Source organism: Clytia hemisphaerica, unplaced genomic scaffold, assembly GCF_902728285.1.
Source record: "Clytia hemisphaerica strain Z4C2 unplaced genomic scaffold, Clytia hemisphaerica genome assembly, whole genome shotgun sequence".
Lineage (NCBI taxonomy): Eukaryota > Metazoa > Cnidaria > Hydrozoa > Leptothecata > Clytiidae > Clytia > Clytia hemisphaerica.
In genome coordinates this window covers 190,866-203,736 of record NW_027104502.1, presented here as the reverse complement: position 1 = coordinate 203,736, position 12,871 = coordinate 190,866, and the positions used below count along the sequence as shown (strand labels likewise).

At 35.2% G+C, this 12,871-nt stretch overlaps 2 protein-coding genes and 1 long non-coding RNA gene across 3 annotated transcripts; 2 read left to right on the top strand and 1 right to left on the bottom strand.

Annotated features, from left to right (window-relative positions):
* The first annotated feature begins 3,085 nt into the window (after nucleotides 1–3,085).
* LOC136821804 (uncharacterized protein F54H12.2-like) lies at nucleotides 3,086–3,766 on the top strand. Its single transcript, XM_067078020.1, has one exon. The coding sequence runs from the start codon at nucleotides 3,086–3,088 to the stop codon at nucleotides 3,764–3,766; it is 681 nt and encodes a 226-aa protein (XP_066934121.1).
* A 148-nt stretch (nucleotides 3,767–3,914) lies between these two features.
* On the top strand, nucleotides 3,915–4,367 carry LOC136821802 (uncharacterized protein F54H12.2-like). Its single transcript, XM_067078019.1, has one exon. It carries the CDS (start codon nucleotides 3,915–3,917, stop codon nucleotides 4,365–4,367), a length of 453 nt encoding a protein of 150 aa, XP_066934120.1.
* Nucleotides 4,368–5,243: 876 nt separating this feature from the next.
* On the bottom strand, nucleotides 5,244–5,627 carry LOC136821813 (uncharacterized). The gene is made up of 2 exons (XR_010848803.1): nucleotides 5,510–5,627; nucleotides 5,244–5,359 (listed from the first exon to the last, which is right to left on the bottom strand). It is a non-coding gene; the product is annotated as an uncharacterized lncRNA (long non-coding RNA).
* Between the last annotated feature and the right edge of the window lie 7,244 nt (nucleotides 5,628–12,871).

Genomic DNA, 12,871 nt, shown 5'->3' with positions numbered 1-12,871 from the left:
CCTGTGAGTGATCCAGCTCTGAGACGGAAAGGATAGTGAGGTAAATATACCCGGCTAATTCCACGAAAGGTAACAATCCATAAAGTGAAACCTTATTTGCTGAAATTTCAAAATAAGGTCTCTTTATGGTGGACAAAAATAAATTCATGGTGACTATGAAGGAATGAGCTTTACAATAGCTTTAAAAACCTCATACTCATCATACATTATTCATTCTAATCTAGACTTGCAACTAAACTACGACTGGCACACATAAACTGGGTCTCACAAAAAATGAAAGTCAACCTTGCTGCTCAAACATTTAGAAGAGGTCAGTGGAATGTTTACGAATGAAAAGGGAAATATCGAAATGATCGCTCGTTTAGATGATAATGAAAAGACTGAAGTTGCATCTCCTGTAAATCTACCACTGTCATCAGCAGCATCAATTGAAGCATCAGAACCTCCCAATAAAAAGACTAAAGATTGGCAACTCATTTCTCTTGTACCTTTTCTTTGTTTAGTTTCTCTCGAGATTAGTTTCTTTTCATCAATAGTCACTTGGGATCATTTATACTTAGCCAATTTTACAGTTTAATTGCCTTTTTATTGATAACATTTTTTACGATTTTTACCATGACTTTTATAAATAGTAGCTTTTATTCTTTGTACTTACTTTTTGCCTGAATGATGTATTAGATAGAACTAGCCGGTACCCGGCGTCGCACGCCGGTTAAGCTGTAGCTGAACGCAATAAAAGTCCTTCGGATGTAGACGAATTTTGTCAAAAGTTATCAGGAAGAGAATCGTTTACTGTACCAGTGTCGTCTGAAACAACTCTGAATAGTTGAAGTCCAGTTGAAATGACAATTCTTCAGGAAAAAGTGGGAAAGTCACAAAGAATAGTGCAACTCTTTGTTTTTATCAGATTGAAAAAATAAGACAATTCTAAGTTGCTTTTTTAAACCCTTGTCATAACTGGCTGCGTTTAGACCAGCCTGGCATTTTGTAAATTGTTCGGTTTATCAAATGCCTAATGATGCCAGCGTGTTGGCATTTCGTTGGCATTTGAAATGCCATTTTGAGCAAAGGAATCCCCTTTTCTGGCATTTCAAATCAAACAAAGAAACCAAAACAAAGAGAAAAAATGACATTTTTGATTTTTTAAAGTATTTGCACGTTTTTTATTCAGTTCTTTCTATAGATTGTAAAATTTGCAACATTTGCCATAGCCTAGCCCTACGGCAAAAAGTTTCAGTCTTAATGACTGCAGTTTTTGAAAGATTCCATGCTTTTCATTGTTTGATCTGTCAAAGTTGAACTTGAGGGAATCACCTTTTCAGTAATGACTCTAAAAATTCCTTAAATGCCATGACAGAAAATACAATGGAAAAGCTATTACAATCGAATCCCTCATGAGCAAATGCCAAACTACAAATGCCAGTTGGTCTAAACGCAGCCACTTTTCAAATTTAAACATGTAAAATGACGTACACACTTTTTGACAGTAACGACGACTTGAATGTTTTTATATGAAGAAAGAGGTTGACTAATTTTCTCTTTTTGCTTTTTATCGCCTTTTGAATGCTGTCGTTGTTTGGTTTGACAAACTTTTTGACTGTTATGTTTTGATTTACATTTGAATTATTCTTTTCTATAAAAGGAATTTGTTTTGAAAATAATTCGAATGTCATTAATAAATACGATCGTTAATTACATTCGAAAAGAATTTAAACAAAAGAAAAGAGAAAAACAAAAAACGGGCATGCCTAGACAGAAATTAAAATTACTAAATGTAGACGGGCCTTAAATTTCAAAACAAAGGCTGAATAAAGTCTAAACCAGGCTCTATCCGATCTGTCAATCAAAACAAACTTACCGAGAACAAAACATTGCTTGCGAAATCGAAAGTGACACACAGACAGAAAACAGAAAACAAAATGACATACGCGTTATACTAATAATATATAGATACGAAATATAGCATATTTTACTTGAGATCACTTCGTCTGTTACTTCAAGATTTTTGATGTCAGAATGAATCTTTTCGGACTTTCTTTTGTTTTATCATTTCTCTTGTGTATCGTACAAAAATAACCTTACCTGCTGGACATTATGATAGCGCCAAGGACATTATCGATCCTCTCAACAAGAGCCAAAAGGGTATATTTCGCCCATTTCATTTCGAATATGATTCAGTCACAAAAAGAACTAAAGTCGATTTAAAAAAGAATTGCGTGGTTCGATGGCAAAATTCTGACATTGCTAGATGTTTGGGATTTTTCCCTAATGGAGTTATCAAGAAGGAAGGAAAGACTATTTCACCTACTCCTTCGAGTGTACAAGACACAATTAGTTCAATATACGTATATACGGACATTATTGAAAATCAACACGCTGGTGATGTGAAAGTTCCCTTAGTGAGGATCATTCCTGTAACACAACCTAATGGTAAAGTGTGTTATGAAAAATATGACAAACCCTATTTTTTTCCTGTCAATCGAGGACATATCGAAAAGATTAGCATCAATATAAGAGATGACACGGGTGAATTGGTACCATTTCAATCTGGTAAGGTGGTGGTGACGTTGCTATTCAAGCGAAAGTTGGCAAAGTTTTATGATTAAGTCATCATCATCGCCATCATCAATATGAAACGACTGTCTGCACCTCATTGGCAGTATGGTGGAACATCTATGCCCGCGTTTCATGGTGCATCGATTCAAAGAGGTCATGGTGCTATTGGCAGTATATTCAAAGGTTTGGCAAGATCTTATGCACCCGTCTTGAAAAGAACTCTGTTGACGGCAGGAAAGCAAGCATTGCGAGCTATCCCTCAAGTTATCAAGGATGTGCGTCGAGGCAAATCTCTCAAGAGATCGATTAAAGACAGATCGTTACAAAGCATCAAATCCTTTGGGAGAACGTTCAAAAAGGAGCTAAATTCTCCTGCTGCCAAAGCTGCTCGTGTGAAAGCTAATCAGAGAGCACATAAAAGACGGCTACAGGAAATAAATCGTGCTATTCGCGACGGAACACTCAAACGTAGAGGTGGTCCTCTGAAAATTGCACCTTCAAAGCGAAAACGAGAAGACATTTTTTCTTGATGGATGACGAAAAAGATTATCAATCAGCTCATCAAGAGTGTGCTTTGTCTGATACAGACGTATTTACACCAGCTTTCGTTCAGACTGATATTAAACAGGGTGTTTATGAGGATGTTTATCCAATTTCTAAATTGAATGATAATGGGCCTGTGGAATTTGTTGTGGAAAATGCGAGTGAGACGTTTCTCGATTTGGCGAATACTTATTTCAAATTTTCTTTAAAAATCGTTAAAGCGGATGGGGCAGATCTTGAGGAAGATGAAAAAGTTGCTCCTGTAAACTACATATTTGGTGCTTTAGCGAGTCAGGTGGATGTGTCACTTGGTGGTGTCAGTGTTTCAACATCACACAACAACTATGCCTATCGCACCTATGAGGAAGCACTACTAAACTATGCTAGGGATGCTAAGAAATCGCAGCTCACTATGGGGCTTTACGCTAAAGATCAGCACGGAAAATGTGCTGCACATGACCCCGATCAGAACACTACATTAAAACAAAGACAAGAATTTTTTGCTGAAAGCAAAGTGGTTGATCTCATTGGAAAAATTCACTCGGACATTTTCAATCAAGGAAAATTGATTTTGAATGGGTTGACGCTTAAAGTCACCTCGTTGAGAAATAAACCAGAGTTTATGCTTTTGATAAAGTCGTTATTACGGAGGCTATTATGTGTTTGAGAGTCTAACCCCGCATAAATTTGAAGAAATTCAACGACGTTTGGAAAAAGAACAAGCGAATTATCCATTGGATAGAATTGACATTCGTACACATTCAGCTGCTACTGGTTTGTCATCTTTTGTTTGGCATAATGCTTATCAGGGGCAAATGCCTAGTAAAATTGTTGTCGGCGTTGTTGACAATTCCTCTTACGTGGGAAATTACAAAGAAACGTTTAACTTTGCTCATCACTCTATTCGAAAGGTGGGTGTGTTTATCAATGGCGAGTCGCTACCCGGAAAACCTATCAGTGTAAACTTTACGAATGGTCAATACTTGGAAGGATACAAAAGTTTATTTGATATTGCTGGTACGTTTGGTGCTGATGATGGGTCAGATATCACGAGAATAGACTATAAAAATGGCTACGCTTTGTTTGGTTTTGATATTTCTCAATCACTCTGTAGAGGAGGACATCAGCAACCTAAACGTAGAGGTACCTTAAAAATCGAGTTGGAATTTCACCAAGCGTTAGCAAAAACTGCTACAGTAATTGTGTACTCACAATTTGAAAATACCATTTCTATTGATAAATGCAGAAATGTCATCAAAGATTACTAAAGGATAATGAATACGAATGAACTTAGATGTATTTTGACCAAAGACCCTGTGACGAGAAGACATTTGCGTGATGTTTATGCTTTGGATCAATTTAAAGAGTTTGTCAAAGAAAACTCGCTTCTTGATGGACTATATATAGTGAATGATCAACCTATTCATAAACTTGGTAACCATTGGCTCTTAGTTTTTGTTGCCAAACGAAAAGTTGTATTTTTTGACAGTTTTGGAAGAGCTCCTCATTACTACAATATAACATTTGATAAACAGACTGAAATCGAAAGAAATCCTGTTCAACTACAGTCATTATTCTCAAAAGTTTGCGGTGGATATGTCATTTATTTTGCTACTCAATTGTGCCGTGGTAAAAGATTGTCTGACATTGTAAAAAAATTTGATAGAACTGACCTATCTGCAAATGATCAAAAGATAGGACACTTTTTGTTAAAATATTTCCCAGGACATGGTAGTTTTTAGCAGTAAATGTTCAATTTATTGTATACGTTCATTTATTTGTATTTATTCTGTTATTCTGAAATAATGTATAAAGAAATTTTCTTTCAAATATTCAAACCAATTTTTATCTCTTGAAAATTGTTCCTTATTTTGAAGATGTCTCTTAAACTTTGCCGTTGATTGCTTGTTGAATTCCTCGATATCCATTTCATTCCACATGTGTTCAAACAGTCTCATTGTCGTATTGATAATGTGTTCTTTACATAAGACATAATGTTTTTGTGCTCCTCCTTCTTGGCATCCTTTGCACATTTCATTGACTGTCTCTGTTAAAGCATTGATCATCCTTTCGGTGGTTTTATCGACAATTTCCATGATATATTCTTCTCTTTCAATGAAGAACTTTTTTGCTTCTTTTTCCTCATCTGCTTTCAAATTTTGATCAATGTCCGATTGTGAGAGTGGTTGTGATCCAGAAGAAAAATCCATAATTTGCAAATATATTTTGATTGCGGGAAGTAGTTGTTTCTGTGAAGAGTCTTAAAGAAATAAAGTAGTTCTCTATGAGTTCTATAATATATGCTACTTTTCTTGCCCTACATTATTCATCATCTATTATTGAAAAAAGACCCATACTTATTTTAGATTGCGATAGATGTAGTATCAAAAAATAAGTGTGAAAAACATACCTATTAGCCTTGATAATTTCGAATCCAGTCTTCTAACAACTAATCGTCAGGCATTTCAATTATGTTCTCATGCTTTACTTTCTTTGGTTGTGCTGGTGATGGTGTCGGTTCTTGTGGTTTGACTGGTAGTGGTGGTGTTTTTGAGGGGGTCGGTTAATGTGAGTCGTCGCTTTGAATTCTTTTTCTTCTTTTTATGGTGAATTGAATTTTTGATGACGATGACGATGATGAAGAATCTGATGAATCAGAAGAATCTGTTGAATCTGAAGAATCTGACGAATCTGAAGAATCTGATGAATCTGATTCGATGATTAATTCTTCTTCTTCCTCGCCAGCATTGGTGTTTGACCGAAGCTACTTTTCGAAAGTTACGTGGATTTCATGCGAGATGTGTTCGTACCATGTGTCGTTTGAATTTGAAACATACGAGAATCCATAGGATATCCACTACAGATCTCTTAAATCGAACTGGATTACTCGCTATTGACATTTATGTCATACGCCGGCAACTTCGTTGGCTAGGGCATGTTGCTCGAATGTCTTCTGACCGTCTTCCTCGTAAAATGTTAACGTGTTGGGTTAATGAAAAGCGCCCTCGCGGAGCGCCTGATTTTACCTATGGTCGTGGTATTTACAAAAGTTTAAAGAAAGTCGATGTTTTGAAATGTGAATGGTATGGGAAAGCTCTTGATCGTGTTGAATGGAGAAAAATTATTTATAATTCTAAATAGGCTATATTATTTTGCACTTAATGTTTTCGTTTTTACTATACTTTTTTATTTGTCATAGCGCTGTGAACCCTAAGTTAAGTTAGGGCCTATTCCCTGTGCCAAGGGAAGGTTCACCTCCTCCTCCTCCTCCTTCCTCGCCACTTGAAAGAACGATCAAATCAAAAATTCTTGAAGAGTTTTCCATTTTAATTTTAGTTAGCTTGCCTTCTTAATAAAACTTCGAAACGCATTTAAAAAATTCGATGTATGTAATTATTCTTTTTGTTTTGATTTGATTTAAAAACTATCGCTGCAATTTTTCTTTTTCATCTTATTCACTCATGCGTATAATAATACAACCGAACAAAAAATATAACAAACAATCATTAAGCATTTCAAATGAATAATTTTTCTTTCTTAATACAAAGAGATACATCGTGATAAATTCTATTTTAAAATTTTTGATTGTAAAATCTTCTTTTTCAATTTATTTACCCAGTGTTCATCATTTAAAAGTTCTTTTTTGCTCATATATATTTTATCGTCTAGATGGTTTTTCAAACGACACCTACGATTTGCTTCTTCTTCGTCAACCACTTTGACGAGGTTTGAGAATGCATCCTCTAAAAATTCTTTTGCTTCTGTCATCAGACAATAGTGATCTCGTTGGCTTGGGTAATCTTCCAAACATCCCTCACATTTCTTTTTTCACGTCAAAAACTTTATTATTCATTTGTTCCAAAAACATCAGAATCATGTCATCTTTGTATTTCAATTGTTCTTTTCCTGATCTGATTTCATCTTTCTTGATTGTAGTTTCTGGTGGGGCTTGCATACCAGTAGTCGATGATGTTGATGATGTTGCTGATTCTTTCTTCTTCTTCTTTTCTTGTTTGTGATTTGCTTCTTCCAAAATCTTTTCAAAGTCTTCTTTTAGACATTTGATGTTGTTTCTTGATAAAATCACCAATTGATCAAAGTTTTGTTGGTTGGTATGATATTGGCGTAACGAGTTAATTGTCTTTCTTTTTTCCTATTTTGTGTCTTGCAAATGTCGTGTTTATTTTTCTCTGCGAGTCTTTATTATATTGTTGCCATTTATTGATGATATTTCGTGTAATTTCTTCTTCTGTTAATTTTTCTTGATCAATCTTTACTTCTGCAACAGCTGACATGATTCAATTTTATGCTATAGCTTGATATGTTTAGATAAACTTAATTTTTGAAATTTATAGACATCATGAGCACAATAGCCATTCATTTTTAGTTCGATCCATACCCCTTTTGTTTTAATATTATTGAGATAAAGTAAACACAATGCCTATTCATTTCTGCTCTAACACAATGCCTATTCATTTTCTATTCATGTTAACAATACCCATTCATTTCTATTCATGTTAACAATTCCCATTGTGTTCAAACTCTCACATTATACCTACTTACAAGAGCTAAAGCCCTGCCAAACATCAACTATTTATATATGGAAGAAACAAGGTAAACATCTACAAATGAAATAAGATCATACATCAAGCATCAAAGAACAAAATTGGTGATTAAATCATTTGGTGTCACATAAATGTTTTTTGGGTTTGCTTTGGTTTTTAGCAAGTGATTTTATTCTGCATTCTATTGATGTCAGTTCTTGAAGATCTGTTATTCTAATGAATCTGCTTGAATGTGTTATCAAACGGAGACATCTGTTTTGAAAAGTCTCCAATTTTCTAATATTTTCTTTGTTTAACATACACATCATAGTAGAGCCATATTCAATGATAGGTCTAATAAGGGTATTACATGCTTTTCTTTTTGCACTCACACTGAAACCAAATTGATTCATTTTCACTAATATATGAATCTTCTGTGCTGCTTGAGCAATCTTGATGTTTGTATGTTGTGTTAGATTCATTTTAGAGTCTATTGTGATACCTAAGAACTTTACCTGATTCACCTCCTGAAATCAATAAATATGACATCTAACTGTTTGTGTCTATTAAATGTTTCAAAAGCAGACTGTATCAAGGTGTAAAGATGGTCATTAGTACTTCTACTTTTTCTGAATCCAGCCTGATTTAAATCAAGTTTGTTCCAATCTTCAGCCCAAAATCTAATTACATCAGCCATCAAGGATTCTAGAATCTTTCCAAATTGATCCAACAAAGAAATAGGTAGGTCTTGAAAAGTATGTTATCTGGACCTGATGCTTTTCTCGTATTCAATGAACGTATCTTTTTAGAGATTTCAGCTTGTTCAAATTGAATTTGAATTGGAACATGATACTTATTAAATCTATTGTACCAGTTATTAACAGTGTTTTCATGATCTATGTCATGAACAGGATTTCCTTCGACTATAGCTTCTTGTGATTTCTTGAAAGCATTAGCAATATCTTTCTCATCAGTTACAATCTCTCCTGTTTCTGGGTCCTGAATTTGGGAAATAATGTTTACTTTCTTCGTTTTAAAGACATGGTCAAACGATTTCCAGAACTTTTTGGAGCTGCTAGAATTCATATTATCAATATGTTTCCTCATTTTTTCAGTTTCAGACTCTTTAATCTTTCTCTTTGTTTAAGACAATTTATTTGTCTTTTGATTTCAGGATTTTTAGACCTTTTGAATTGTCTTGACAATAGTTTTGTCTCATCAATCTTATTTCTAATGTCTTTATTGAGTCCTTGATTGCTAGTGTAAATTGTCTTATGAAGAATTTTTTCTTGAATACTTATCACAGCTTTTTCTAGTTCATCAAAAATCTTATCTATTCCTTCAATAGTCATGTCAGATGTATCAATGTTATCAATTTGCTTACTGGCTTCTTCACAATCCACTTGATGGTAAAGAGGAATCTTCTTTTCACTCTTTGGCTTGGATAGATTTGAATCAAGAGCAAATATAATAGGGAAATGGTCATCCAATCTAGGGAGTGACATTCTTTACGTAAGAGTGTTGACTTTTCCATAGACAGATATCAATTACACTTTCTATGTGAGGTGGAATTTGACAAACATGTGTGGGTTGTGTATGATAAGTGGAGTTGATGTTGTTATTTATCATGAAATTGTAAAGTCTCGTTCCTCCTTGATTTAAACCATTATTTCCCCAGTAATAATGTTTACAATTTAAGTCACAAACTGATATAGAATTGTTTGTTGATTTCAACAGTATCAATGCTATGAGATCTAGGATTATAGAGTGAAATAACAGTGAATTAGTTATCTTCAAAAAAAAATTAGATTCTATGTATTCATTGTTCTTATTAGTTGTTATCTTGTTTGTCTTGATATGCTTGATACTTTTTTGTATGCAAGAATTATGCCACCTTTGGCTTTCATTGGTCTCCTGTAGTCTTTGATCTCATAGCCTTTTAAGGTGATTTTTGGAGGATTATTTATTTTAAGAAAAGTCTCTTGAATTGAAACAAAATCTGGATCATGAGTTTCTATAAGCTTTTTTAAGTAAGTTTCGATTGTATTCCTTGTGTGTTGACAAGTAGGATTTTTATCGTCATGATGCTGATTTGGAACTCTTTTCTGACTTTTTAAATCCAATAGATGACATGTAATGGTCTAGTTTTGGAGTTTCAAGAGGAATTCCAAATAAGCAAGTGAGGAACTTATGGATTTTAGAGTTTGCAATGTCCGAATCGTTACATGCCTTGGTTCCTAAGGCCAATCAATAAAGCTGTTAATTGTTCAGGTAGATCTGTGTTTGATGTCTCCTGAAGTTTGTGTCCCATAACAGCAAGCTTGTTTTCAATCTTATTGATAATTTCACTTTGATCGTCTAAAGATTTGATTTTATTGGACAGTTTTTCTATATTTGAGTTGATTTTATTAAAGTTTTCATTTAAACTATCTACAATCAGTGCAATAATATATTGGCACCAGCCTAAAAAAACACTGAATTTACTCACTTTCCTCTCCTAAATCCCCTCCCCCTAATTTCAATGGTTGAAGAAGGCAACAGGGCTGCAGACTCAACCATTGAAGCTTGGGGGGAGGAAAATAAGTTTTAACATAAAAAATCAGTGTTTACTGCCAAATATTATTGCACTGGTTGTCTGTATTTTTTTGGACTTTTTCAATCTTTTGTTATTATTTTTATAGACTTGTTTATGCTTTTAATTTCCAAGTTTAGGGCTTCTTGATGTTAAACATATATTACCATGATGTCTCTAATCGGGGGTGGTGGTTCTTTTGCGGTGAATAGTGGAGCGGTAGACACCAAAACAAACAAACCGGTAGCCACCAAAACAGATACACTGGTGGCCATGACCATCATTTGTGTTTTCAAATTTTATGTTGCCTTTCAACTCAATCATTTCTTTTGTTTACTGTGTGAAAGGTTATATTATTTTTTTGTTTACATGTTCACTACTTTATCCTTTTTTTATAAGAACATTTCTCAACACCAAAAAAATAACTGATAAAGTGATATGAAAGAAAGTTATACTATTTTACGGCAAAGCCGCGACTGCGGAAACATTCAATTATGAGAAGCAAAAATTATATAGACATTTTCATTTCATTGTTATAACTCTCATTTGTTTATCTTTAGATAATAAAAAGTTGAAAACAATCATATACAAAAATAACGTAATGAACGTGAAAAATTAAAAAATGACGTATCAGAAGATATCGGGAAGAGATTCAATTAAGCTGGCCGTCCTCCATCAAGAGCATGGTGTAAGTTGCCCCGAACTGATACAACGTTTCCATAAATTGAAAGTTTCACCGAGAATAATGAGCCGCCATGCAAAGAAACCATTGGATCAGCCAACCGCTTCCATGGATGCCCGACATAACAATCCAGGCTGGCCAAAGAAATTGGATGCCCGAAAGGAACGAATAATCCTCAGATCGCTCTTGGAGCTCCGTGCTGATGGTGCTGCTTTCACAGCAGGAAAGATTTTGGAAGAGACTGGCTTGCAGCAGGCAGGAATACATGGAAGGGATATTACTCGGTGCTTGCGCAGGAACAATTATAGATATTTGAAGTCTCGCAAGAAGGGCCTTCTAAGCGACAAGGATAAGAAGCTGCGCGCTACATGAGCGAAAGAGAAAATCCGTCTCCCGCTGTCTTATTGCCAGAATGAAGAATGGTTTTACTTGGACGGTGTGGGCTTCTCACACAAATCAAACCCTGCCGGAGAAGCTCGGGCTGTAACATCTATGACATGGCGAAGACCGGACGAGGGGCTCAAAATAACGACAAAAGGAAGGAAAGAGGGGAGTAGAAGAAAAGTTGCAAAGTTCTTTGTTGCTGTCTCTTATGGAAAAGGTGTTGTAATGTGTCACCCCCACACGTGGACCATCAATGGTAAAAACTTTTCAAATTTAATTAGACAGGAATTTCCCAAAGCTTTTGACAACTGTGGGGCCAAGGATGGACAACGTACCTTTTTAATGGATGGATGTCCAAAATAAAACGCCGCCTTGTGTAGGGACACTTGGGAAAGTAAAGATTATGGGCTTGTGAAGATTCCTGTTAGATCACCTGATTTAAATATAATTGAGAACTTGTTCCACCTTATTCGCAAAAAACTTGCCGAAGACGCCAAAAATCAAAACATCACTAAGGAAAGTTATGATGAGTTTATAACCAGGATTGAAAAAACCTTTATGGAGTTCCCTGTGCAAACCGTAAACAATCTGATCAACTCTATGCCCAAAAGATTGAGATTGATGATTCAAAAGAAAGGTCTGAGAACAAAATACTAAGGTCAACTATATAAAATGTACATAGCCTAGTTTAATATGTATCATATTAGATATTTATCAAGATTTTTCATGCGTAACCAGTGCGTAACCACATGCATAACCAAGGCAAAACAGGAAATTATGTAGAAAATCAATGCGTAACCATGCATAACCAACTTTTTTTTTTAAAGTAATATATATTATATATTATATATTACTTTTAAAAAAAAGTGGTGACGCATGGTTACGCAGTCAAATTCTACATAATTTCCTGTTTTGCCTTGGTTACACATGTGGTTACGCATTGGTTACGCACCTTAAAAAACTGGGCTTCAACAACACAACATATGAAAAACTCCCAAAAGCAATCTGCCTTTTCAATCACAAAGGAATTCACAAAACACATGCTTCGAGGTAATATTCAAGCAGCACTTAGACTTTTAGAAAACTCGTCATCCAAAGGAATTCTTGACCTTGATACCAACACTAAAACCATTCTTCGTGACCTTCACCCTTCCAGTTTGGAGCCAGAGCCAGATATCATTGAAATCGATCCAATTGTTTATGAACAAATAGACAGTTGTGCCATACTCTCTGCTGCTTTAAAAACTAAAGGGGCTGCAGGCCCGTCAGGTATGGATGCTAATGGATGGCGCAGAATATTGGCGTCAAGAAACTATGGCAAAACCGGAGAGGACCTACGGACAAGCTTAGCTAACATGCTCAAGATACTATGTCGACATTCTATTAACCCTGAATCATCGGAAAGGGATCTTGAAGCTTTCCTCTCATGTCGTTTGATCCCCCTCGACAAAGATCCTGGGGTTAGACCCATCGGAATTGGGGAGGTGCTGCGTAGAATTTTTGGTAAAACTCTGATTTCAATTGTCAAGAACGATATCATGAATGCTGCTGGCTCTCTCCAAGTATGTGCTGGCCAGAAAGCTGGTTGTG